This window comes from Myodes glareolus, chromosome 26 (assembly GCF_982192425.1).
Source record: "Myodes glareolus chromosome 26, mMyoGla1.1, whole genome shotgun sequence".
NCBI lineage: Eukaryota > Metazoa > Chordata > Mammalia > Rodentia > Cricetidae > Myodes > Myodes glareolus.
In genome coordinates this window covers 40,374,014-40,399,355 of record NC_142051.1, presented here as the reverse complement: position 1 = coordinate 40,399,355, position 25,342 = coordinate 40,374,014, and the positions used below count along the sequence as shown (strand labels likewise).

The 25,342-nt window shown below is 44.4% G+C and overlaps 1 protein-coding gene across 2 annotated transcripts in view; it reads left to right on the top strand.

Annotated features, from left to right (window-relative positions):
- Slc5a8 (solute carrier family 5 member 8) overlaps positions 1-25,342 on the top strand; it is a 74,015-nt gene that overhangs the window by 8,529 nt on the left and 40,144 nt on the right. The window contains exon 1 of one of the 2 annotated variants that reach the window (XM_048418688.3): positions 22,667-23,429. The exons of the other annotated variant lie outside the window; for it this stretch is intronic. Within the exon in view, the coding sequence (XP_048274645.3) occupies positions 23,079-23,429 (351 nt within the window). The 5' untranslated portion in view covers positions 22,667-23,078. Of the gene's footprint in view, positions 1-22,666; positions 23,430-25,342 lie in introns of those variants that run through there. 2 annotated transcript variants of the gene reach the window in all.

Here is a 25,342-nt window from a genome sequence, read left to right as displayed (position 1 = left end):
AGAAGGCTGACATCATTGTATCTGCGTCCAGGAAGCAGAGCAAGGTATATGCTAGATCCACTTCTTATGTGGTTCAGGATCCTAAGACCATGGAAGGTGTTGCCCACATTTAGCGGTGGGTCTTCCCTATTAGCCTAATGTAGATGAACCCTCACTTTCACGTCTACAGATTTGTCTCTTCTGATGATTGCTGATTCTATCAGGTTGACAATCACTTATCAGCCATCAGAAAAGGAGATCCCTACCATCCAGATTCTCAGGTTCCTTGAAATTCTGATCTATCAGCCATGCAGTGGGCCCCATCAATCCACAACTTTCTCAGGTACACATCTAGGTGATTCTTACATATTTATTCTGTAGGGTACATTTGAAGACTGAATAAATAGAATAGAAAAATAGTCCTCAGAATGTATTGGACCACAGAATCCTGTAAGTTACTATCAAGTTCCTTATATATAGGATCTTGATCAAAGAGAATTCTTTGTTGGAATGGAGGTCTTTGTTTATGAGTCATCACTGTACTATTTTCATGGATTTTATACATGAGTTGCTGTGTATTGGTGTATATTTTCAGGCCATTATTACTTTCTGCTGTTGTGAAGTTTTACACCTAAATCCAACCAAAATGGACTGTGTAGTTTTTTAATTCTGTGGTCCTAACTAGATAGGAAAGGGTTCCCTGTTTCCAACTGTACTAAGTTTACAGGATGAAGGTACATATTTACCCAAAATGCATGTGCCTGTGTACATGTCTTTGTATCTGTTTGTGAGAAGCGAAGAGTTTAAGTGGGGATTGTTCCCCCACCATTCTTAGGAGGTAGTGTTTCTCAAGGATTAGCAACACTGACCCTCTAGCAAGACAGGCTGGGCTTGAATAAGTTGTGTCATGTGATAGTTGGACAATATTATCCATATTCGTTGGGTTCTCTTCACTTTCCCACCTTTCCAATGGGAGTATTGTATCTATCTTATGTGATGTAAGATTAAATCATTACTTTTGTAACTTAAAAGATTACATGTAATTACATAATTTCCTACTTCCTCTCTTACCATGTTTCTCCCTTTTCTTTTAAGTTCACGGCCTTTTCTTCCTTAATTATTTTTGTTACATGTATGTATGACTGTATAAGTATGTAAGCACCAGCTCTCGTGGTGTAATGGTTAATGCTCTGGACTCTGAATCCAGCAATCTAAGTTCATATCTTGGTGGAACCTGTTCCTTGAGGAAGAGACCCGGTCAGTCATCCTCATCAACTCAGACCATGAAGCCCAATACAAATGGGCTGCCCATGCATGCTTCAGCATCGCCGGGGGCATGTTTCATTTCATAAATATGACCTGATAAGCTCATTTAGTGTCTCTTGTACATATATTTTTTAGCATTGGCTACTTGTGGGCTTATTCCTGGGGAAGACTAATTCTCCCTCTCTCAGCAGTCTTAATTGTCTATAGTTCTTTCTCTAGAGATGGAACCCCATGAGATTCCCTCCTTCCATGTTAGCATATCTATTGGTGTTACCATTGTTCAGGTCTTGCTTAGGCAGTCCTAGTATTGAGGTTCCTGGGTACAACTTCCCTGTCATTTCTGGGAGACAGAATCTTGCAGCAGACATTGATTTCCTCTGGCTCTTATGATCTCTCCACTCCTTAATCCGTGATGCTCTCTGATCCTCAGGTATGGGGATTATGATTTACTTGTATCAGTTGGGGCTGGACACATCACAGTTATTTTGAGCAGTTGTGGCTTTTGTAACGGTGTCCCACTGCTGAGAAGAGAAGCTCCTTTGGTGAGGGATGAGAGCTATGCTTAGCTATGGGTATGAGGATAAGAATTTAGGATGCAGCTAGGAATTGTACTGGTTTAATAAGGTGGTTATAGTAGGCTCTCCTCTAAGACCATTGACCAGGTTAGCCCTGGATAGTTGGCTCTGTTTCCAGTATCAGGCATGGTTTCCATTCTGCTGATTAGTCTATAAATCAAATTAGACAACTGTTGATTGCCACCAAGACACGAGTTGCATCATTGCATCTTTAGGGATGTCTTGCCATGGTAGTCAGGGGCTTGGGTTAAAGGTGTGCATCACCACACCTGGTTATAGTTTTTAATAATATTTATGTAATAGGAACTATGCCCATGTTCACTGTTGCAGGTCTATCTGAGTCTAATCTTAGTCAAACACAATGTCTTCATAAATGACCCTTTTAGGTCTCTCATTATTCAACAACACAGAAATACCCTAAGTATCTAAATGTGTCAGCCAGTGTGTAGATTCTGATAAACTAAAGAAAACTTTCAAGTCTTCTGCAGAAACTGTCAGGACTGTCAACGCACTCCAGATCGTCAACTCCTTTGGGTCCTTTTGTCTAGAGGAGGACCATGCTCTGTGGTGTATGCACAAAGAGCTCTGTCACTTATGTCTCTCCCTATGGGTCTGTGGAGGCCATTTCCATTCAGGTCACCGCACGCCATTCGCTACCCTCACAGGCGTGGAGCCGTATCATAATGCAAAATGTGTCTAGTTCAGCTTCAGAAGTCCCCGCCGTCTAACTCAGTGTCAGCACTCTAGAAGTCCAAAGTGCAGAGTCTCGTCTGAGATGCACGCCATCTCTTAACTCCAACCCCTCTCCTGTGAAATCAAAATGAAAAAGCAGATCACATACTTCCCACACATTGATATGGGATTTCTCTCTGTGTGCTGTGACTACCATTGGTGAATAAAGAAACTGCCTTGGCCTGATGATAGGGCAGAACTTAGGTAGGCGGGGAAAACTAAACAGAATGCTGGGAGAAAGGAGGCAGAGTCAGAGAAAAGCCATGTAGCCCTGCTGGAGACAGATGCCAGAACGTTACCCGGTAAGCCACTGCCACGTGACGATACACAGATTAACAGAAATGGCTTTAAGTTGATATGTAAGAGTTAGCCAATAAGAAGCTAGAGCTAATGGACCAAACAGTGATTTAAATAATACAGTTTCTGTGTGATTATTTTGGGGCTAAGTGGCTGGGAACTAACAAGCAGCCTCCTTACAATAACACACAATGGCACGGGATATACATGACCATTCCAAAAGGGAGGAGAGGGAGCACAGTGAGGAGACACCAGGCCAAAGCAAGATGAGAAACCAGCTGCACAAATCCAAATCTGACATCTGTCTTATGTCAAAGTACTCTTCAGAATTCCAACTCCTTTCAGCTTTATTGATTGCAGCAGGTCTTTCTCTTGGGCTGGTTCCACTCCCTGCCAACAGCTCTTCTCGGCAGATTAATAACCACAGGACACAGTCAACACTGGGCTGTTAATACTGGTCACTAATAACCCCAGGACACAGTCAACACTGGACTATTAACACTGGTCACTAATAACCCCAGGACACAGTCAACACTGAACTGTTAACACTGGTCACTAATAACAATAGGACTCAGTCAACACTGGGCTGTAACAGCCCACTGTTAAACACTGGTCACTGATAATCACAGTACACAGTCAACACTGGACTGTTAACACTGGTCACTAATAACCCCAGGACACAGTCAACACTGGACTATTAACACTGGTCACTAATAACCCCAGGACACAGTCAACACTGGGCTGTTAACACTGGTCACTAACAATCATAGGACTCAGTCAACACTGGGCTGCTTTGAAATCTCCTCTGTCAATACCATCAATCCAAAACTCTTCAATTTAGCCTCAGGCAGATGAGGGCAAAAGGCAGCCACATTCTTCATCAAAATATCACAAGAATGATCTCTAGACCACACACTAATATTCTTTTCCTCTGAAACCTCAGAAACCTCAAAGCATCACCATCGTCCGTGCCCTTACTAGGATGGTTCATTAAGTCTCACTTAAAATGTCTAATGAATTTTCTAGTTCAAAGTCCCAAAATGTCCCATATTCCTTGAAAAACAAAACCAACAAGACATGGTCCAACCTATCACAACAAACCCCACTCCCATTAACAACTTCTGTTTCAGTTAGGGTTTCTATTGCTGTGATGAGACACTATGAAACTCTTATAAAGGAAAACATTTCCCTGGGGCTGGTTTACATTTCAGAGGTTTAGTCAGTCCATTATTGTCACGGCAGGAAGCATGGTGAGATACAGACAGACGTGCAGACAGACGTGGCTCTGGAAAGAGGCTGTGAGTTCTACATCCAGATCCTTAGGCAGCAGGGAGGGAGAGTGAGTCTCTGGTCCCAGCTTGAGCTTCCGCCCTCTGTGACACACTTCTTCTAACACACTTATTACAACAAGGCTCATCTCCTAATGGTGCCACTCTGTATGGGCCTATGAGGGTCGTTTTTATTCCGACCAGCTTACTCAGCACGAATAAGGGAAGTGTAAGGATTCCTCTGTGCCACTTTCTCCTGAACACGCGTGAGTGTCAAGCCTGCAGTGGTCAGAGCTGCTCACAGTGCTAAGAAATGGAGACCACAGGACAGGACCTACTGTGGGAGCATGTCATTCATGGTATTTACCTTGTTCGCCCCACATGGGGTTAGTCTATCCTCGTCTGCATTTCTCCCAGTTAGTCTAAGTCTAAAACTAGGGCAATGAGGCTACAAATTATTTACTCAGAAAATTGAGACTCTTCCAGGGTGTGATCTTCTTGTACATACTAAGTGACGCTTGCTTCTTGAAGGGCCAAAGGTTGCATTCTACTTACACAGAGGGAATTCGTGGGGCTCTTTCTCTTTGCCCTAAAGGGAAGAACCTGGAAGGGGGGCATAAAGAAGAGAACCGAGAGCTGCCGAGATCCAAGCCTACGCCAGAAAGTTTCTGTGTGTTGTCTCTGGGATAACCTAAAGTAGACCAATTCCAAAGCCTCGATTTTATTTATTTCTATTCTAACGCCACATTGGAATGCCAAACTATTCTTGGTTGTTTTATACTTTTTTTTTGTTCTTTCAGGTCTTTGTTCTTCGCTCATTTGCAGGCCCCTCCACTCAGCTCCCAAATAAATCACACATGGAGTTTTATTCTTTCTTATAAATGTCTGACCTTAGCTTGGCTTGTTTCTAGCCAGCTTTTCTTAAATTATCCCATCCACCTGTTGCCTCTGGGCCTTTTTCTTTTCTTATTCCTGTATATCTTGCTTTCACTTTTCCTCCACAGCTGGCTGTGTGACTGGGTGGCTGACCTCTAGTGTTCTCCTCCCCTCATTGTTGCTCTTCCTTCCTTTTTCTCTTTCTGTTCATTCTCTCTGCCTGCCAGCCCCACCTATCCTTTCTCCTGCCTTACTATTGGCTGTTCAGCTCTTTATTAGAGGCAGGTGTTTTAGACAGGCAAAGTGTTGGGGTTTCACAGAGTTAAACAAATGCAACCTGAAAAAATGTAACACATCTTTGCACCATTAAACAAACATTCCAAAACATAAATAAATGTAACACAATCTTAAAATAGTATTCTACAACTTTCCCCCCTTTTTGTCTAAATAAAAATGAAAGGTTTTAGCATTAACATAGTAATACTATACACAACAAAAGTAGTTATCAAATAAGAATAACATTTATAATATTCAACACATTTGTATTTAGTAAATTCAGAGAAAACACTACAGTATCTATCTTAGCTTAGTGAGTGCAAAGTTTTGTATCTAACTTATTTTCTATCGTAACTAAGACAAACTGAACCTCTAATTATTTAGTCTTTAATATAAAAGATCCCAGAAGAAATTAATATTACCTGACAACAGAGACATCTGCCTGGACAGTCACCTAAAGTTTCTTTGCAGTGTTGGGGCATCATTATTGAGCCTACAGTTCCAGAATATTTGGCAGACTTTTCAGTGAAGCAGGAAATTTGAAGGACTGTTCTGCCTTATACTCGCAAATTTCATCAGCCCCTTTCCTTTGTGTCCTGTAGAATGTCTGGCAGACTCTTCCATGAAGTGGGAATCTCTAAAGACTGTTGTGCTTTGCTTTGGTAAAGTTCAGCAGTCATTTTCCTGTGGGTCCTGCATGTCCAGTCTGTACAGCACATAGTCAAAATGTCAAGGCAAAAGCAGGTTCTTGCACAAATGGCTAACCTTGTCACAATGAAAGCGGACTCCTATGGAGTTTCTTTGATGCCCAACAACACAGGGCCTAGCACATTACCTCAAACATAGACCACTCTCCACGCTGTTGAATCATGTATATGTACATGCTATATGTCCACATGATCTACCTCGCCTTTGTTTATAGCCAAAGTTTTGCCACTGAAGACGGTAGATTTAAGTGGAAGACAATGAAAAATTTGTAATTGAGGAAGACCCTCCAGAAATCATCTCTCCACAGATGTAGATTTGAATATTCATGAACAGAAATATCTTTGTAAGACCATTGAGTCTGGTCTTAGTCTAAGACTAAGGTACATTGAAGAAGTAAAGAATGTGGGCACGATGGCATGAATTTGCAATTCCATCACATGAGACGAATGAATTGGGAGTTCAAGGCTAGTTAGGGATACAACTGGATTGTGAGGTCAGAGCTCTTGGGCATGGACTAGTGCCGTTAGCACAGGAGTGGGCTAGTGATTGAAAGCGTGGTTGTTATAGAACAACTCTGCCCCTTGTACTTTGTCTCTTCCACATCCACTTGCATGGTTTTCTGCTTTTTTTTTTAAAATATGACATAATACAGCGCAAAAGTCCTCATCAGGCACTGTCACTGTTCCTTGGAGTTCTCAGCCTCTGCATTTGGGAGCCAAACTGTTCTTTATAAATTCCTCAAGCCATGACATTCTGTTATGACAACAGAAAGGGGGTGAAGGCAACTCAAAGGGACTTCCTCACAAGACAATCTGCCATCTACTGGCTTAAGTAAATGTACACTTTATTGGGCCCAGTGGCTGCGTCCTGATGCATGAGGTTACCAGAGCAGTTGACTGGAGTTGCAAGCCTACCCCCGTGGTGAGGAAGAAGGAGGGGTGTTATAAGTCTATACAACTGGTAGATGCCCATATGAAAAACTGGGATTGCATTTCCCCTCTGAAAGAGCAAGGAAGTATGCAGGTCAGGCAAAGCAACAGTTGTTCGCTATAATACCTTGCCTCCAGCATCCTAGGAAAATAATTGCTCCCAACCATGTACAAACTACTCTTTTTTCCCCAAGAGAAAATTTCATAACTATTGGATAATAGATCTTTTTTATAGTTCTAATACTTGAAATAAATGTTGCACTGCAATATACATTATAATTTGCACATAAGAGTATAGTGATATTTCACTTGTTTTTTTAAATAAATAAAGCTTGCCTGAAGGTCAGAAAAGCAAAACAGCCAGCCCCTGGCTTTTAACCTCTGCCCCAGTCCAAAATGGCAATCCTGCCTCCAGGAATCTGTCCTGAAACTCGCTCTTGTAGACCAGGCTGGCCTCAAACTCACAAAGATCCACCTGCCTCTGCCTCCCAAGTGCTATCATTTTATTGAGAATCTTCTTTTTTATTAATCTGTAAAAATTCTTTACATATTGTGGATATGGATAATTTGTCTGCCATTATTGATAAAAATACCTTTTCTATTTTTTCCTTGAGTATATACTCAAATAATTTTTAAAATTAGCTCTTTTTTTGAGATTATTATATAGTTACGTCATCTATTCCTTTCCTTCCCTCCCTCCAAAACCTCTCATATACTCCTCTTTGCTCTCTTTCAAATTCCTGGTCTTTTTTGTTCATTGCTGTTGCATACATGTATATGTATATGCATACATAATCCTACATATAACCTCCTCAGTCTGTATAATGCTACTTGTATGCATGGCTTCAAGGCTGACCACTTGGTACTGGCTAGCCAATCGGTGAGCTCTTCCCTGGGTAAAGACTGTCTCCCCCACTCTCAGCACTCCTTAGTTACCTAGAGTTTTTTGTGCAGGGCTGAAGCCTCACGGTCTTTCTCCCATCCACTCCAGCATGTCTGTTGTTGTCTCTGGGCAGCTCATGTTTAGACAATCACATTAGTAAGACATTTTGTGAGTGTAGTTTCTCACACCAATAAGAGACAAAATCTCACAGCAAACTCCCTGATCCTCTGCCTCGTATAGACTTTCCTCTGTCTCTTTCACAGTGTTCTCTGAGCCTAGGTGTGGGAGTTATTTTATAGATGTCTCCATTGGAACCTGGCTCCACACCTCCGCATTTTGATAGGTTATGAAGTTCTGTAATGGTCCCTTTGTGTTACAAAGAGAAGCCTCCCGGAGAAGGGGTGAGGGCTATACTTATCCTAAGAACAGATATTTAGGAAGTAGTTAGGGTGTATGCCGGTTTAGTACAGTACTAGTTGTAGGTTCCTCTCCAAGACGAATGACTTCACTAGCCCTGGGAAGTCGGCTAGGTTTCCAGTACCACACACGATTCCCTTCTTGCTGAGTGGGTTAGAGAGCTGTTGGTGAATGCCAAGGGATGGGTGCCTCTGCTGCAGCCCTAGGGCTCTCCTGCCACGTCGGTCCTTGTCGTGGTCCATAAGCATCACGCTGAACCAGTGTTCAATCACTGAGCAACTTTTGTCTTTCTGTGTAAGCTTCTCAATTTTAACATAAATCTATCATGGCTTTCTTTTTATGCTTAATTATTGTATGTGTGCATGTGTGTGTGTGTGTGTGTGTGTGTTTGTATTCTGTTTAAAAAACAGTTGCCAACAGTGCAAACTTGTTTCTAGTGACATTTTACTATGTATCAGTGCTATTTTAAGGGTCACATGCTCAACTGACTTAGAAAATTGATGTTTTCATAACGTTTGAAAGAGCTTTGGGTTTTTTGTTTGTGATTTTATTTTATTTTATTTTATTTGGGGTGGAACCACCCATTAAGAACTGTGCCTTGGAATGTCATATCTCAGTAGAATATTGTTTTCACCTTATTTATTTATTGAGACAAGCTCATACTACATTATCTTAACTGGCCTGGAACTCACTGTGTAGATCAGGCAGGCCTTGTACTCATAATGACCCACCCACCTTTGCTTCCCAAGTGCCTAAATTAAAGGAATGTACCACCATACCCATCTCACCTTATTTATTTATTAGTTTTTAGAGACAGGGTTTCTCTGTAACAGTTCTGGCTTCTCTGGAACTCATTCTGTAGACCAGGCTGGCCTGGTCTCACAGAGATCCACCTGCCTCTGCCTCTTGAGTGCTGGGATTAAAGGTGTGCATCACCACACCCAGATATTTTTTTTTCCAGTTGCCCTTTAACTTTCAAGTTTAGAGGAGACTCAGAGTGCTCTTTATTCAACAACCTTTATCCAGGGACAGTTTGACCTAAAGAAAAAAAAAGAAGCCTTAGTCTGATGCTGTTTAACGGCAAATCACTTATTCTTCCTGACACACTATAAATACATTTTCAAAAGCTGAATGAACCCTAGTACACCAATATTATGGTGCTATCGTATGGCAATAACACTAACAATGACACAATAAAGTACCCATAATGCACCAGCATTTTGTGGAGTGGTGACTGCCCTGCACTTTAGCAAATCTGAATGAATGGAAAGGAGGCTATGGGATTGAAGGGCACAAGAATGTGTCAGGGAGACGATGGAGAAGGGGTGGCGTGAGAGTCAACGAAACACCAAATCAAATTCTGTGCATGCTAATTAAAATTAATCAAACTCTAAGTAAGAATTATCATAAAAGAATGAGTATAAAACAGAATATTGTATCAGAAGTAACGGAATTATCCTCAAGGATTGGAAATTTCCATGGAGAGAGTTACTTCGCCGGGGAGTAAATTCATTTGATTAGCCCCGGAGAAGCGTTTTTCTTCTGCAGTGCTTCTAAACCAAACCAAAGGGTTTATAAGGTCAATGAGTTACAAAACCTAGCTGGGATTCATGGCCAAGAAAGTAAAAGGTTCAGTGGTTGATGCCAGTCCTTACTGTGACCCTAGCAGTTGATACCACACACAGTCCTCTGGCTCCTTACTTCCTATTCTGAATCTCACTACTGGGAGACCACACGCTTCCAAATCCTGGTGTTGTCGACAATGATTTGGAAAATGCATGAAAGTTATTTGTTTGCCAATTTTTAAAAGCTTACAAAAACTCCTGGCAAATGCTCCGATTGTCTCTGGAGACACTCCACAAGCCTCATCAGAAAACCCGCCTCCAGGTGACTTTATCCCTCTTGGCATCCGCCTTTACCCTGACAGACGGTAAACAGATCACAGCTGTCTTGCTAGGAGGGTTAGCGTCGGCAAAGGTGTGCAGGCAGGTCACCACCCAGGCTTAGAAACGCCAAAACTGGCAATGACAGAACAGGACAGCGTTAAGGGTTTGAACCTCAGTAAACAAAGAGGTTTTGGTGGAGATATGCCCTATGTTTACACAAAATTCCCTTTCAACCATTACCCATAGTTTGCCTGGCAACCCTGCCCAGATGCTAAAAATTACGCTAAAAGTTTCTTCTTTCTGAAACCGCTTTGTCTAATGGCCATATCATAAGACTAACATGGTCTCTCAAAGCAACGGCCACGAGGAGGGCAGGCTCCATTACACACTTAGATTATGATTTTTTTTTTAAATTATCACCTCATTGTCAGCTTTTGTAACAGTATAGTAAAGAAAAGCGCATACACCAACAAGGTGAAAACCACATGAGGTCCATTAGGTCTCATTATTTACTACACTTTAACCAATGCCTTTTTACTTTTTAAATTATTGTTTGTATTTTATTGTTCCCAGATTGTTCCCTGGGCAGCAGAGGAGAGGGTGCTTGAACTGGCCTTGGCCCATAACCACACTGATGAATATTTTGCATATCACCATAGAACCTTCATCTGGCAATGGATGGAGATAGAGACAGAGACCCACATTGGAACACTGGACTTAACTCCCTAGGTCCAAATGAGAAGCAGATGGAGGGAGAGCATGAGCAAGGAAGGCAGAATCAGAGGGAACCTTCATCCGACGATGGATGGAGATAGAGACAGAGACCCACATTGGAGCACTGGACTGAGCCCCCAAGGTCCAAATGAGGAGCAAAAGGAGGGAGAACATGAAAAAGGAAGTCAGGACCACGAGGGATGCATTCACCCACTGATACAAGGGGACTGGTCTGGTGGGAGCTCACCAGGGCCTGCTGGACTGGGACTGAACGAGCGTGTGATTGGGCTGGATTCTCTGAATGTGGCTGACATGGGGGCTGTCTGAGAAGCCATTGACAATGGCGCTGGGTCTTGTTTCGTCTGCATGTGCTGGCTTTCTGGGATCCTGGTCTGTTTGGATGCTCACCTGCCTGGACCTGGAGGGAGGGGGGAAGAACTTGGACTTCCCGCGGGGCAAGAGGCCCTGACTGCTCTTGGGACTGGAGATGGAGGAGGAGAGGGAGTAGGGGAAATGGGAGGGTATTGGGAGGAGGGAAGGAAGTGGAAATTTTTTATAAATAAATGAATAAATAAATAAATAAAGCTAAAAAAATTATCGCCTCATTGTCAGCTTTTGTAACAGTATAGTAAAGAAAAGCGCATATGCCAACAAGGTGAAAACCACGTGAGGTCCATTAGGTCTCATTATTTACTACACTTTAACCCATGCCTTTTTACTTTTTGAATTATTGGCTGTATTTTATTGTTCTTAGCTTTTTGAGATTATAAGTACTTCGTTTCCTTCTTCCCATTTCTACCTTCAAACTCTCACCTGCTCTCTTTCAAATTCATGACTTCTTTTTCATTAATCATTGTTTTACACACACACACACACACACACACTCCTAAATACATGATTGCCATCCGCTCAGTCTATATGATGTCGCTCCTTTGTATGTTTTCAGGGCTGACCATTTGGCTTTGGATAGCCAATTGGTGTACTGCTTCCCTGGGGAAGACCATTTCTCAGACTCTTGGCATTCAACCCTCGCCTTTTCAGTCAGCAAATAGACATTTCCTGGTAGCCTTTGTAAAACCAACTTGTTCTTATTTAACATGGGCCAGATCAGCTAGTCTTCTTAAAAGTCACAACAATTTAAAGGAACAACAATTTAAAAAAATAGAAAAAATGTATTAACACATCAACCACAAAAAGGGAAATCCCCTCACTGGAGGCTGGCTCCAACTTTATTTCCTCCAATTTCAGTGCTGGCGAGGCATGGGAGTCTCTGAGGGAGAGTCTTAGTTTCCTTGTGGTCTTGTTGTCGTAAAAACCGAAGCAGTTAAAGGCTATTGCCTCCCGAGTGCCTCCTAGAACGTTTTTATAACACGTGGGTACGATACGCATTCTTATCTAGACAGCGTTTTAAAGCGAGTTAGGAATGTAACTTGAATGGCGCTCCCTACACTTCAAATCCAATGACACGAAGAATTCTGGCTATTCCTACTATTCCTTCTTTGCCCACACATTCAACTCTTTCCCACTCCAAGTGGATGGTTAAAAAGCACCTGCACTATTTTCAGGCTCCCTGAGACCATTTTCCTAGAGAGATACACAGGTACTACGTTTCAAGGGTGCTGGAGCCCTTTTCCGACCCGAGAAGGAGCTGGTAGACTGGCCTCCTTGTTTCCTCTGCGCCTTTCAAAGCAGCTTGTGACGACCTGTGATGACGTGCAGGGGAGACAACCGCCGTCTGGCGCTCACCGGGTACCGCGGAAGATAAACTGGAAGCACGGTTAGCCTAGTGGGACTGTGCAGACCTCCCGAACGCTTCAGTTAAGTTTTACATTTGCTGGAAAAGAGAAAACTTAAAGCCTACAGACGTTGGGGTTGGTTTACCTGTACCCTCTGCTCAGGTAGCAAAACCCCCCCCAAAAGCTGAAATCCGAAAAGCAGACAGGGCTTGTCTAGGGTTGTTTCTCGTGTGTGTGTGTGTGTGTGTGTGTGTGTGTGTGTGTGTGTGTGTGTGTGCTGGTCAGAGTTTCTCAAGTTATCCTTTCTCTCCAAAGGTTTAGTTACCATCAGAGTTCCAACTTCCACCTGGTCTGAAGGGCCAGGAGAATAAAGGAGCCCGCCGGCTTTTCCCCTTGCGTCTTCAGAAGCTCTCCTTCCAAGAGCTCCTTCTCTGTCCTTGGCCCTTCCCATCTTAGAAACTCCACATCAGCTAGTTGCAGAATTAACGGGCAAGGTGAGTAGGGCCCGGAGTAGCCCTTGCCAGATCCTCCAGAGATAGCTGCTCAAGAGTCATGGATAGCCTGCCTACCCTGTTACGGTACTGCTAGGACAATACCTTTCATCATTTCTTAATCTCAAAAGCAAGGGCAGTCCATCTTTATTAAACCTGAAATGCAGGAATTGAGTTACAAATGGAGTTAGAAAAAATAGGCACCTGCCTTGAGATGGGTGTCTTTGCCAAAGGACTGAGCACATGACTATTTAGATGACCAGGCCATCTGTTTTCATTTATTTATCTACTTACTTATTTAGTGTGCATGTGTGTGTGTGCATGTGTGCATATGTGTCATGGCTCCAGTATGTGAGGTCAGATGGCACCTTTCCAAAGTTGGTTTTCTCCTTCCTTCACGTGGGTCACAGCAACAGAGCTTAGGGGTGTCAGGCTTGTCACCAAGTGCCTCTCCCCATGTTGCTGGTCCTTACGAGGCATCCTTTACAGATGCGTATTATAAACAAAAAGACGTTCTAATGCACAGTATACATGCTAACAAAACAACACCAAGAGAAAAACCAGCTTTTTATAAATGGTTTCCTGCTACTACAGGTTTTTCAAAACGTTGAGTCCTGCTTCTACAACTGGGATGGAAGGAAGATGCTTGAACTCGGAGTGTGGGAGAGGGCTCAACTGCTCAAAGTACAAGTTGCACTTGCAGAGGATCCACATCCACATAAGATGGCTTATAACTTCAGTTCTAGGGGATGTGGCACTGTCTTCTGGCCTCTCCGACACCTGCATGCATGTGGTACACACACAAACACACACACACTCACAACTAAAACGTTTAAAAAGAAGCTGAAGCATTTGCTGATCGTGTGGAACAAGCTGCCGCACTCTGCGATCTCAGCTGGTACAGGATGCTTACACCTGCCTCTCCCTGAAAGACTTTTGGGAAACAATTGGCGGTAGGTGCATAGGTGTGGTACCTCTGTCACCAAATCGGGACTTGAAGTGTCGCAAGTTGAAGAGAAGGGAAGACATTGTTTTGTGTGGTTGGAGATTTTGAGATTTTGAAACTCAGAGACCGATGCTATGTGACATGAAAAATGACTTACTCGGTAAGACTCTCTGAGTCCCTCCCTCCCCAACTTCATCTGATCACACAGAGTCAGGACACAGCAAATTAGAGGTGACGCTGCTGAAGGCACACGAGGCTCACAGGTCAGTTCTTCTAACGCTATAGATCCTGCCACCAGATGCTCACCAAAAGCCGGCACCCCCTTCCTGAGGTTGTTTCTGGGGGAAGTGAGAGTCAGATAATAAAGAAATCAAAGAGAAGGCAGCACCCCACCCAAACCAGAAAAGCAGGAGCCCCAACACTCTGGGGTGTGTCTCTTCCTGCCAGTCAGGGGCAGGGCTTCTGGACAGGTCCCCTCAGTTCCGAGAGAATCGGACCCTGAGAACAGGTCTCACCACCACCACTGGGAGGCTGAGCTGCCTTCTTGACTGCAAGAGAAACTGTGCTGGAAAGATAAGAACCACCCTAAAGATGGCCAGGCATGAAAACAGCCCTGCCGATTGAGATGACGCTATGTCTAGCCATCGCTGAAGAGCAGAAAAGGCTTGGTGTAGCTGACTCCAGCAGAGGAGAATCAGAACTCTGGAGCTGGGAAGACTCATGCCTGCCATTTGCCAAAGAGGGGAAACTGAAGCCCCCAGATGCACAGACCTACCTAAAAGTCACACAGCAGCTGGAACCGGATTCCAAGGTGTGGGCTTCAGCGTACTTTTATTTTTGATTTTACTTAGATAACAGCAACAATTTTTCAATTCTAAAAGCTGATTTTTTTCAGCAAAAACAAACAACCCCCCCAAAAAACTAGTCAGAATGAATAAGCACAACTCATAATTAATAACTCTTGTATTTGTATTGTTCCTTCCAATATTTATTTTTAAAACCAATCTTTGTTGGTTTCTCCAAAACAGAACAGTGTTTTCTGACTGGAACTGGAGAGATTTTTTTTAATGGTTTTTAAATAGTATTTATTGAGTGCCTACTGGAAGCAAACATTGTCCTTTCTCTCCTCTACCTTTTTTTTTTTGGTTCCTGGGGTCAAACCCAGGACCTTATATATGCTATGCAGGGCCCCTATCTCTGAGTTGCACTTCCAGTGTTTTTGAATACTATTCTAGAAAACACAATGTCACTTTCCTTACAGAATTGGCCTTCTGTTGGAGTAGAGTTAAGAAGCAAGCAAGAAATTATATTCTCTGGCTTATAAAAGCCCCGTAGAAAAATTCTTATACGTTGAAATGAACTTATAATACATTTCAATGGAAATAATGTTTTTCCCCTCAAGCCCCCAAATCGACACCCGTTTATACTAACATGTTAAGACAGGCAATTATTTCAAAGGCAACCACCATAGGACTTACAAATGCGCTCACTAAGCAGTCACATGATACTCAGTGTACGTTTAATCAGATATTTAATGCAAAAAAGAAACGAACAATAACGCCCCGTGATAGTTGCTTTCTTGAGAACTTCAAATGAGTTGATCAATGAAGGTGACACACACCACATTCAGGACGATAAGATGGTGTGTCATAGCTTACCTTGAATTTGCTCAATCACTTCCTAGGCTCAGGGAATCTAAACCAGTCTTCTTAAACATGAAGAATGCCCATATGCTGAGTCGGGTGCTAAATAATTTTATCTACTTGTGTCATAGCTCTTATTCAGAGCAGAGGCGAATAGTGGGAAGGCAGGGTGTGGTAAGTGGAAGAGAAAATAATCAGGAAAGAAAGAGAGTAGGGAATGATGGGGGTGGGGACAGAGAGGGACAGGGCACATCTCATGCACCATCATCGGGGAGATGGACACGGAATCATCAGAAGGAACATCTCTTGGAAGTGTAAATGTAAGTCGGAGGATCCCAGAAAACAGTGAGTCTGATTCTCTGGGTCACAGCCTGCTTCTGCCTCCTGGGTGCTGGGATTAAAGATGTGCGTCACTGTCACCTGCCTAACTGAGTATACTACCTTCATTCACTGTCCAATGATGGTCTGTTGAGATTTCCAACGTTTGCACTTAGAAATCTTTGAACATCTTCTCAGGGCCAAGAGGCATTCTGAAGTAGCGTGAGCGTGGCGATGCGTTTCCTCACGCAACACGTAACGCTGGTGTCTGGGGGTTTGCTGAGATGAGGAAGGAGCTGTCTCCCCACCGTGCAGCTTAGCAGCTCTTATAAGAGAAGGTAAGAAGGTAGAGATGATTCAGAAGAGGATATCCCAGGCACAGTCAGGAAGACAACGGGGCTGCAGGTTGTGTAGGTGGGGAAAATACCCTCCTGCAGAGACAACTCATCCCTGCCCCCACCCAGACAGCTGCAATGATGGTGCTGACATCTGACATCATTGATACTGTTAGAGGTCCGAGAACACGTGGCGTGAACTGTACACATTGAATTCTCTCTGCAAGTGATTGGGAAGCTGAATTCAAAGATGCCCGTTATCCTTCTGAGAACTGGTTTGGGCATTTTGCACACGAACTATGACGGTGTGGAGAAAAAGCCGTTCGTGGGACAAGAAGGAACAAGACAAGTATGAAGAATGGCTTTGGAGTTTGTCTGAGTTGACCTCATCAGATCCACAAGACACTCCTGTTCTAACAGTCTTAAGGAAAGCAGCTGAAAGCCAGGCATGACGGTCCAAGCTGTAATCCCAGTGCTCATGAGGCTGAGGCAGGAGGATTATGATTTTGAAGCCAGTCTGAGCTGCCTGGCAAACCCCTGTTTCGGAAAAAAAAAAGTTAAAAAAAAGAGAGGAAGAATCTTTAACTATAACTTTTTTTCTTGCCAAAAACTGTTTTGTTTGTTTGTTTTGTTTCTGCCACTAGCAACCATACTCAGTGCTATTTGGTGAAATGGGTAAGAAAAACATACTGGTAAATAGAAGAAAACTTTAACTCTGAAGTACAGCTTCAAAATAAAAGGTACTTTCTGATGTGGTTTTCCAAATTTTTACCTTCAAAATTCGTACGGAAATATTGAAAAACCAGGATGAAACTGTTAGACCCTGCAGTCCAATCACCGAGGAGAAGTTGACCCAAGAGACCACACTCACACCACAGTTGATGTAAAAGCATGAGGATTTAATTCTGTTGGGACAAGGTCTTTCAGCATTCCAGAAACCAGAAAGACCCCGAAGAACTGGTACAGGCTACTTTTAAAGTAAAAAATCACCGAAGCAAGGGGGGAGTCTGGGGGTTGTTTTACCAACTATTAGGTTTGGCTGATTCAAATGGCTATTAGCAATGATTGGTCTGAGCCACGGTGAGAGAGTGGTTGCTAGATCAGACAGGGTAAGGGGGAAACATCTGTGAGTCATCCTAACCATATCCAAGGAACTGAGTCGATATCCCCTGACCAAGGTGGAGGAACTGAGTCAACACCTAAGGGTTATCTTGCTCCAATTCCAATAACTGAATTCTATCTGGAGAACATCCACAAGGACACAGGGAGATGGAAAAATCCCCAACATTCCAGTACATGCATATGTAGTTGTTAGGTCCTTGGTTCCTGGGGTAGGGGCACTAATGCTGAGAGGCCTCAGCTTAAAGTTCTACAAAACCAGCCTATTTCAGAGGCCTTTCTATGAATTCCTTTTGTCGTCCGTCCATTTATTAAGAAAGTTTAAGAAAACCTGCTTACCTTATGCCAGGTTGTTCTAGACCCAGGAAGCAGAGTGATGGGCAAACAGATAAAAGTCCCTGATTTCAGGACTTTCTATGGCACTGAAAGATATCAGATCACACGCAAGACAAAGAAATTCAACCCCAGGACGCACAAAAGGAAGCAAGATAAGTGAGTAGAGGTGATGACAGAGTTCCCAGGAAAGGCATCCTGGGAGAGCTGATGTTTCAACAGACTCATGTGCAAAGTGGGGGTGTGGGTTCCAGACAGGGAAATCAGTGCAAGCACGCTGGGACAGGCAAGCTTGGATATCCCAAGTCCAGCAAGGAAGACGGTGGAGTTGTAGGTGTGTCAACGGGAAAGCAAGCGGAAGATGTCTTGTCAGATGCCAGGTCACGCTGAATTTCTAGAGGCCACATTTTGTTGTTGCTGTTTGAAATAGGTTTCCTTATAACCTGGGTTGGCTTAGAACTCACTCTATAGCTGCCTGGTCTCCATCTTAGGATTCTCTTACCTTAGCCTTCTGATTGCTGAGAATACAGTCTTGGACCATCACACCGAGCTGGGGCCATATTTAACTGAACTAAAACACTCTCTCACACACACATGCTTTCTTGAGATGGAAGGAAATACCTCATAAAAAGAAATCCTTCTTGTCTAAGTTGGGGTTAGAATCATTGCATGAACTCTCTGCTGAGTATTGGATGACCTGAATTCAGTTGTCTGTGTGGGGTTAACCAATACGCTTATATGTACAACCAGAGGCTGTGTCCTGGCTAGTTGTGTTTGTCAAGTTGACACAAGCTAGGGTTATTTGGAATAGACGCCTCAGGTGAGGAAAATTTCTCCATCCAGATTGCCTGCATAGGCATGTATGTAGGGTACAGGTCACTTTGACTGTCCCCATTCCTGGGCAGGGGGTCCCAAGTTGCATAAGAAAGCAGGTTGAATAAGTCATGGAGAGCAAGCCAGTAAGCAGCACCCCTCCATGGCCTCTGCATCAGCTCCCACCTCCTGCCTGTGTGAGTCCCTGTCCTGACTGCCTTTGCTGATGAAGAGTGGTATGGAAGTGTAAGCCAAATAAATGCTTTCCTTCCCCAACTTGCTTTAGTTATGGTGTTTCAGCACAGCCACAGAAACCCCAACTAAAACACAGTCCAATGTGGGGAGGAACAACTAAAGGCCCAAAGAAATGAGACTAGCTTCAAAGATTCAGACAAAATGAATAATGGTAAAGCTGTTACTGCAGGGATTAAATAGAAAAGAAATTTACAAAAATTAGTGTTCTAAAGCTAAAAAGACATTACAATGGTTTTGATAATTTTTTTTTAAAATTTAGATTAAAATGTAGAAGCAGGGGTAGAACCCGCAGCAAGGGCAGTAGAGCAGAGCATGCCATTTAGACACTGAAGTTAATGCCACAAAAGGCAAACCCAGAATCCACAGAGTAAAGTGGGGAAGAGAGATTCAGTTGAAAACTATACATTACTGGGCAAGGTGATTGAAGGCTATAGATTTATGAGAAAGAGTCTGGAATAACTGGAACAACAACAAGTTTGTATTTTAAAAATTTATTTTTGTGTTTAACGCGCGCGCGTGTGTGTGTGTGTGTGTGTGTGTGTGTGTGTGTGTGTGTGTGTGGCCAGAAGAGGGCACTGGATCATCTGGAGCGGGAGTTACAAGTGGTTGAATGATGTGGGATTCCCCTCTGTATGCCATGAATATGTTTTGTTACCACTGGTTATTAAAGAAGCTGTTTCAGCCAGTGATTTAATAAAGTCAGGCAGAAATCTGAACAGCGATATAGAGAGAAAGTAGGCGGAGTCAAAGAGACACCATATAGCTGCCAAAGGAGACAGGCACCAGTTCCTTACCAGTAAGTCACAGCCTTGTGTATGCCGATACATAGATGAATAGAAATGGGTTAATTCAAGACGTAAGAGCTAGCTAGAAGTATGCCTGAATCATTGGCCGAACAGTGTTGTAATTAATACGGTTTCTGTGTGGTTTATTCGGGTCTGAGCAGCCGGGAAACAAATGAGCAGTCTCTGTCTCCAGTTGTGAGCCACCTGCCATGGGTGCTGGAAACCAAACTCTGGTTTTCTGCAGGAAGAGTAAGTGTTCTTCACTGCGAAGCTCTCTCTCCAGCCTCTGACATTTACACCTAAAAAAACCCACAGTTATTTGCACTGGAGGGATCACTTTGATAGTAATGGAGAACACGCCACTCTGGAGACTGATGGAAGGTTGGGAGTACAAGCATTGACCCTACCCTCCAGCCAGAAGACCAGCCATTTATGAGGAAACAAAGATCGGATTGACCCCAGCTCTCCACTAAGAAATGTCAGAAGAAGATGGACGATTCTTGCAAAGTTTTGAAGAGAGAGATGGTGTGAGGAGAACAAACAACGACCTCTGTGTCCAAAGGCCAGAAACAGTCCACTCACACACTCTTCTTGAAGATAGTGTTTGAAGCCTTGTATCGGGACACCCAAGATGTGTGAAAGGGCAGAGTGCAGCTTATACACAGCTCACAGCGCTGTATACATGTTATGAGCAAGGGGAGGTAATGAGGGAAAATGCATCTATATAAAAGTAGACCTGCTATACTATAGCTTTTACCACTCCATTATCACTAAACTGGGAAGCAAGTAAACATTTACCCAGGGTCAGCACTTAACCATGCCAAGGGCTTTATTCCTGTGTCATTTCATTTAACCCTCTACAATCGTGAGATAAGAATCATTATCTCCTAGAGGCCAGGAATATGGGTCAGCAAGTAAAGGCTCTTGCTACCAAGCTTAATGATCAGAGTTCAATTCCTGGAGCCCATGTGGTAGAAGAAGAGAACCAAACAGGTTGTCCTCTGACCTCCACATGTATGCTGTGGCATGTGCAGGACCTCACACACACACACACACACACACACACACACACGCACACGTGCATGCGCACACACACAAATACATGCACACACATGCATGCACGTGCACACACGCACTCACACACACTAAGTAGATATAAAAATAAAAATATTGCTAATCATTTTGAATAAAGGAACTAAGACATAGAAGTAGGGTCTTGCCCAAGGAATGGCTAAGCAGTTTCTGAGTTTGTGAATGTACTCTGCCTCCACGTGACACATTGCTCACAGGCAGTCAGAAGTCCTGTACTTAACCCTAGGTGTCAAAGAGAGGTGTTTCACTTAAATACCTTGTCTCATATTTAGCATTTTCAGAAACAGATTCATTTCCTAGTAAGATTTCTGTCCGTGCTGCATTTACAGTGTGAGATGCACACATGATAATTAGAGGTACATCTCACACGGATGGGACACAGTTCCCACATCTCCTACACGACTGGTTGCTTGGCTTTAGCTTGTGTTTCCTCTGCAAATGATATCTACATGATACATATTGATTAAAAAACAATCTGGTAATGCTTTCTTCTCAGTGGGCTGGGCTGAAGGTTATTTGTTGATTGCTTCCTACAGATCAACTGGAAAGCCATAAAGATGTATGGAAATGAGCCAGGGCAGTCTGAAGCTGTGAGAAGGTTGGAGGGGATTTTATAGAAGGAAGCCCAGAGAATCTTATTATTTCATAAATGTGTCACGTGTTGGCAGTAATGTTTCAAAGTAAGATACTTAGAACATGTCTTGAGTGGTATTAGAAATGATCTTTACAGAGTCTAGAGAGATGAGTCATTGGTTAAGAGCACTGGCTGCTCTTCCAGAGGACCTGGAACGGATTCTCAGCACCCATCTGGTGGCTCGATACTGTAGTTCCAAGGAATCTGTCGCCCCCTTCTGGCCTTCACTGGCACTGCATGCACATGATTCAAACACACACAGGATGGCAAGACACCCATAGGCATAAAATAAAAATGAATAAGTTTAAAAAAAAAAGCACTAAAGATATTTTAAGTGGAACCATTTAAGTGTAACATTTGCGTCTACCTTTACCATATGAGTTGGGTTAGGAGTCTTCATCGCCACCATTCCCTCGGGCAAGCGACTCGCCAGCTCTCCTACCCTTTCCTCTTCTCCTTTTCTGTCTCTTCCTCCCCCTTCACCATCACCTTCCTCCTTCCTCTCTCAGCAGGGTCTCAAGTAGTGCTTGCTGAACTTCTGAGGATGACCTTGAACTTCTGGTCTTCCTGCTTCCACCTGCCAAGTGTTAGAACTACAGGCGTGTGCCTCCAAGACTGTGGACATCACCTTCCGGAAGCAGTTTCCCTTCTTAGAAAAACGGAGACAATTCCTATCAGAAGAATAATTGTAAGAATCACACTCGCTACTGCAGAAGGCACCAATCATCTGTTTTTGTTTTTGTTTTTGTTTTGGTTTGTTTTTTTTTTTTAAAATCCCAAGTCCCGCTAGACCGAGGATAGCAGCTGTGACTACAGCAGGCTGTCGCAGGGATCAGACAGACCATAAGGGATCAGAAGTGGTTGTCCAAGATCTCCTGAGTAAACTGGGAGCATGGGGACCTTGGGAGAGGGTTAAAGGGGAGGGGAGAGGCAGAGAAAGGAGCAGAGAAAAATGTAGAGCGCAATAAAAATGAATTGAGGAAGAAAGAAAGAAAAAAGAAAGAAAGAAAGAAAAGAAAAGAAAAGAAAAGAAAAGAAAAGAAAAGAAGAGAAAAGAAAAGGTTGTCCAGTGAAAACGCAGGGTCCCCACAGCACAGCCTTCTTCGGCTCCTTTCTAATTGCTCACCTGACTAACCACTATGATCTCAGTTCCCGGAGTCGCTCCGCTCCCATCACCCATTAATCTGTCAAGTGGTGATGAGCCTCAAACTCAAACTGTGAACTAAAGGCGTGACAACAAGTGCCCTTCGATCTACACCCCCCTCACACACACACACACACACACACACACACACACACACACACACACACCACACACCCATCTCCTGCCCGTTTAAATGGTGCGTCGGCGCCGCCGCTGTCAATAAAAGTTCCGCCGAGCGTGCGAGCCGTGGATTCGCTGGACGCGGCTGGAGGCTCCCGTTCTCACCCGCCCCAGAGTCGCTTGGTGCCCAGGCGATCGCAGTTGGGTCACCCTGGTCTCGCACTCAGCGCGCTGCGTGGAGGAAATCGTCCTCCGGTCCCGGACTGCCAGGGGCGCAGCTGGCGACAGGGGACCCTCGCTCCCCCCTCCCCTCGCCGGGTGATTGGCAGCGCGAAGCTAGGCTCCCACCTCCGCGAGGATCCACACCTGTTGGACGAACCTGACCTCTTGGAGACGCCACGCCCGCTGCAACAGGGAGAAAGAAGCCAGTGCGGCCCTAGGCTAAAGCTGCTAAAGCGAGCAACCTGCGCGGCTCGGGCTACCCCTGAGCACTCCACCGCTGGGGGCCATGGACGTGCCACGGGACATCGGTAGCTTTGTGGTGTGGGACTACGTGGTGTTCGCAGGCATGCTGCTCATCTCGGCCGCCATCGGCATCTACTATGCCTTCGCGGGGGGCGGCCAGCAGACCTCCAAGGACTTTCTGACGGGTGGCCGCAGTATGACCGCGGTGCCGGTGGCTCTGTCCCTCACTGCCAGCTTCATGTCCGCTGTCACTGTCCTGGGCACTCCCGCCGAGGTCTATCGTTTTGGGGCAATTTTCAGCATCTTTGCCATCACCTACTTTTTGGTGGTGCTCCTCAGCGCGGAGGTCTTCCTTCCGGTGTTCTATAGACTGGGGATCACCAGCACCTACGAGGTAAGAGGTGGTGGTGCGGAGGCCTGCTTGCACGTTCAGGCTCCAGAAGGAATTTTCTGGGAGCAAACAGTTTCTGCCATATGGGAATCGCTCCTTGTGGGTGCATCTCTGACCTCGTCATCCCCTCCCACCCCTACCCTTCCAATGAGACATGTGTCTTCTAAGCCGGGGGGGGGGAGGGGGGAGGATAAATAAATCCTTGGGACTGAGCTTCCTGAGCTCAGTTCCAAAGCGCACTGAGTGGACCGGACAAGTACTTGCTAAAGTCTTTCTTAAAACGGTGTGTGTGTGTGTGTGTGTGTGTGTGTGTGTGTGTGTGTGTTGGAAATGCTAGTTCTCTGAAAGATGGAGAAAGAAGTTGTTCACCCAAGTGTGTTTAAGTTCTAGGTCTTGTTCCAGAGTTTTCCCCTAGACCAAATTCCACTGTTTACTTGCGAATGACCTTGGGCCAGTTCCTTAGTTAACCTTTTGTACTGATGTCTTCATCTCAAGAAGAAATTGGTACCACCAGTCTCATCCGGTCGTGGGGAGAACTAAGTGAGCTGATGGAAGGTGTTCCATTTAGAACAGGGCTTAGCACAGAGCGCAGAGTAGATGCTGGGCCGGGACCGAATGCAATTACAGAGTCGGGGGTTATCCTGCGACGATTAGAAAAAAACGTGGCGTCAAAGTTCTTAAATGGTGCGGTTGCCTTTTTACGTAAAGGTTGAGAAGGAGACCCATCCTTCATCTGTGGTGGCATTCCTCTGGATGTCTTTCTTAAGCTGCTCTCAGGAAAAGGTTTTTCAAAGATGAACATTTAGCTTGGTTTTACTTAAAGAGGTGTCGAAGGTGTGTGTGCCTGTGCCCTAAAGAGCTCAGCCACCTCAGGGGCCATTCTTCACCCAGGCCCCTGCTGCAGGCTTCACAGACACGTTCCTATGACTCTAGACCATCAACCAGAGGGCTAGGTGTCTCAGCTCAGGGGTCCCTCGGGCCTGGAGTTTGTGACCTGTTTCCCTGAAGTGCAGGGTCTTCCGAAGGTGGTTTCATAGTGAGGCTGGTTCATCTTGTGCTGGGCCCCTGCCTGGGTTCTAATGATGTCATCCAGGTCCTGGCATGTCCCAGGCTGCATTGCCTTAACTGTGGCCACCGTGTTTATGGAAACCTAGCCTTCGCCCTAGGTGGGAGAGAAGGGAATTTCTATTGGTGAGGGGTGGTGACAAACTGGCAGTCCCAGGCCAAACTCAGACTTTGTTTTGTTTTTCTAAACATTTATAAGAAGCCCTGGATGTTTTGTTTAATAAAAACATGTTAATTTAAGAATCGAATGACGAGGAACAGACACACAAAATTTCAAATGTCTTTTGAAAACTCAGAAGGCTGATGGCATTGAGCCCTCATTTCCTATGGCTACTGGGCTTCCAGCAATAGTCACTGCTCTTGCTCTGTTAATGCCTACACCGAGGTTTTTCATGTCTGCACCCCACTTTTCTCGTGGCAGAGAAGTCCTTACCTACATCCATGCCTTTAAAAAGTGCACATGGAAAATGACCAGTGATGGGTCATATGACAACGTGTTTCTTAGTGGCCGTGAGGAGTATTCCAGCATCTTCATAAGTGTTACCACCTGGCTTCTGTCACTCAGGGGCGCTACCGGGTGTGCTATGCTGCGTGTGAATGCCTGGCTTCTGTCACTCACATGCGTTACTAGGTGGCCTCTGCCAACACTGATGTCTGTGAGCTCTGACCTGTAGCTAACCAACTCCAAAGCCTAGAAAAGGGTTTGAATAACCCGACAAGAGGACTCCAGCCCTGCCACAAGAATGCTGCTCTCAGAACTCATGATCCATGCCTCTTCAGTGCAGTGACATTAACTCAACCAGAAAGGGACGTCTCCTTTGTTTCTAGTGGCAGAAACTAAGTTAACAAGG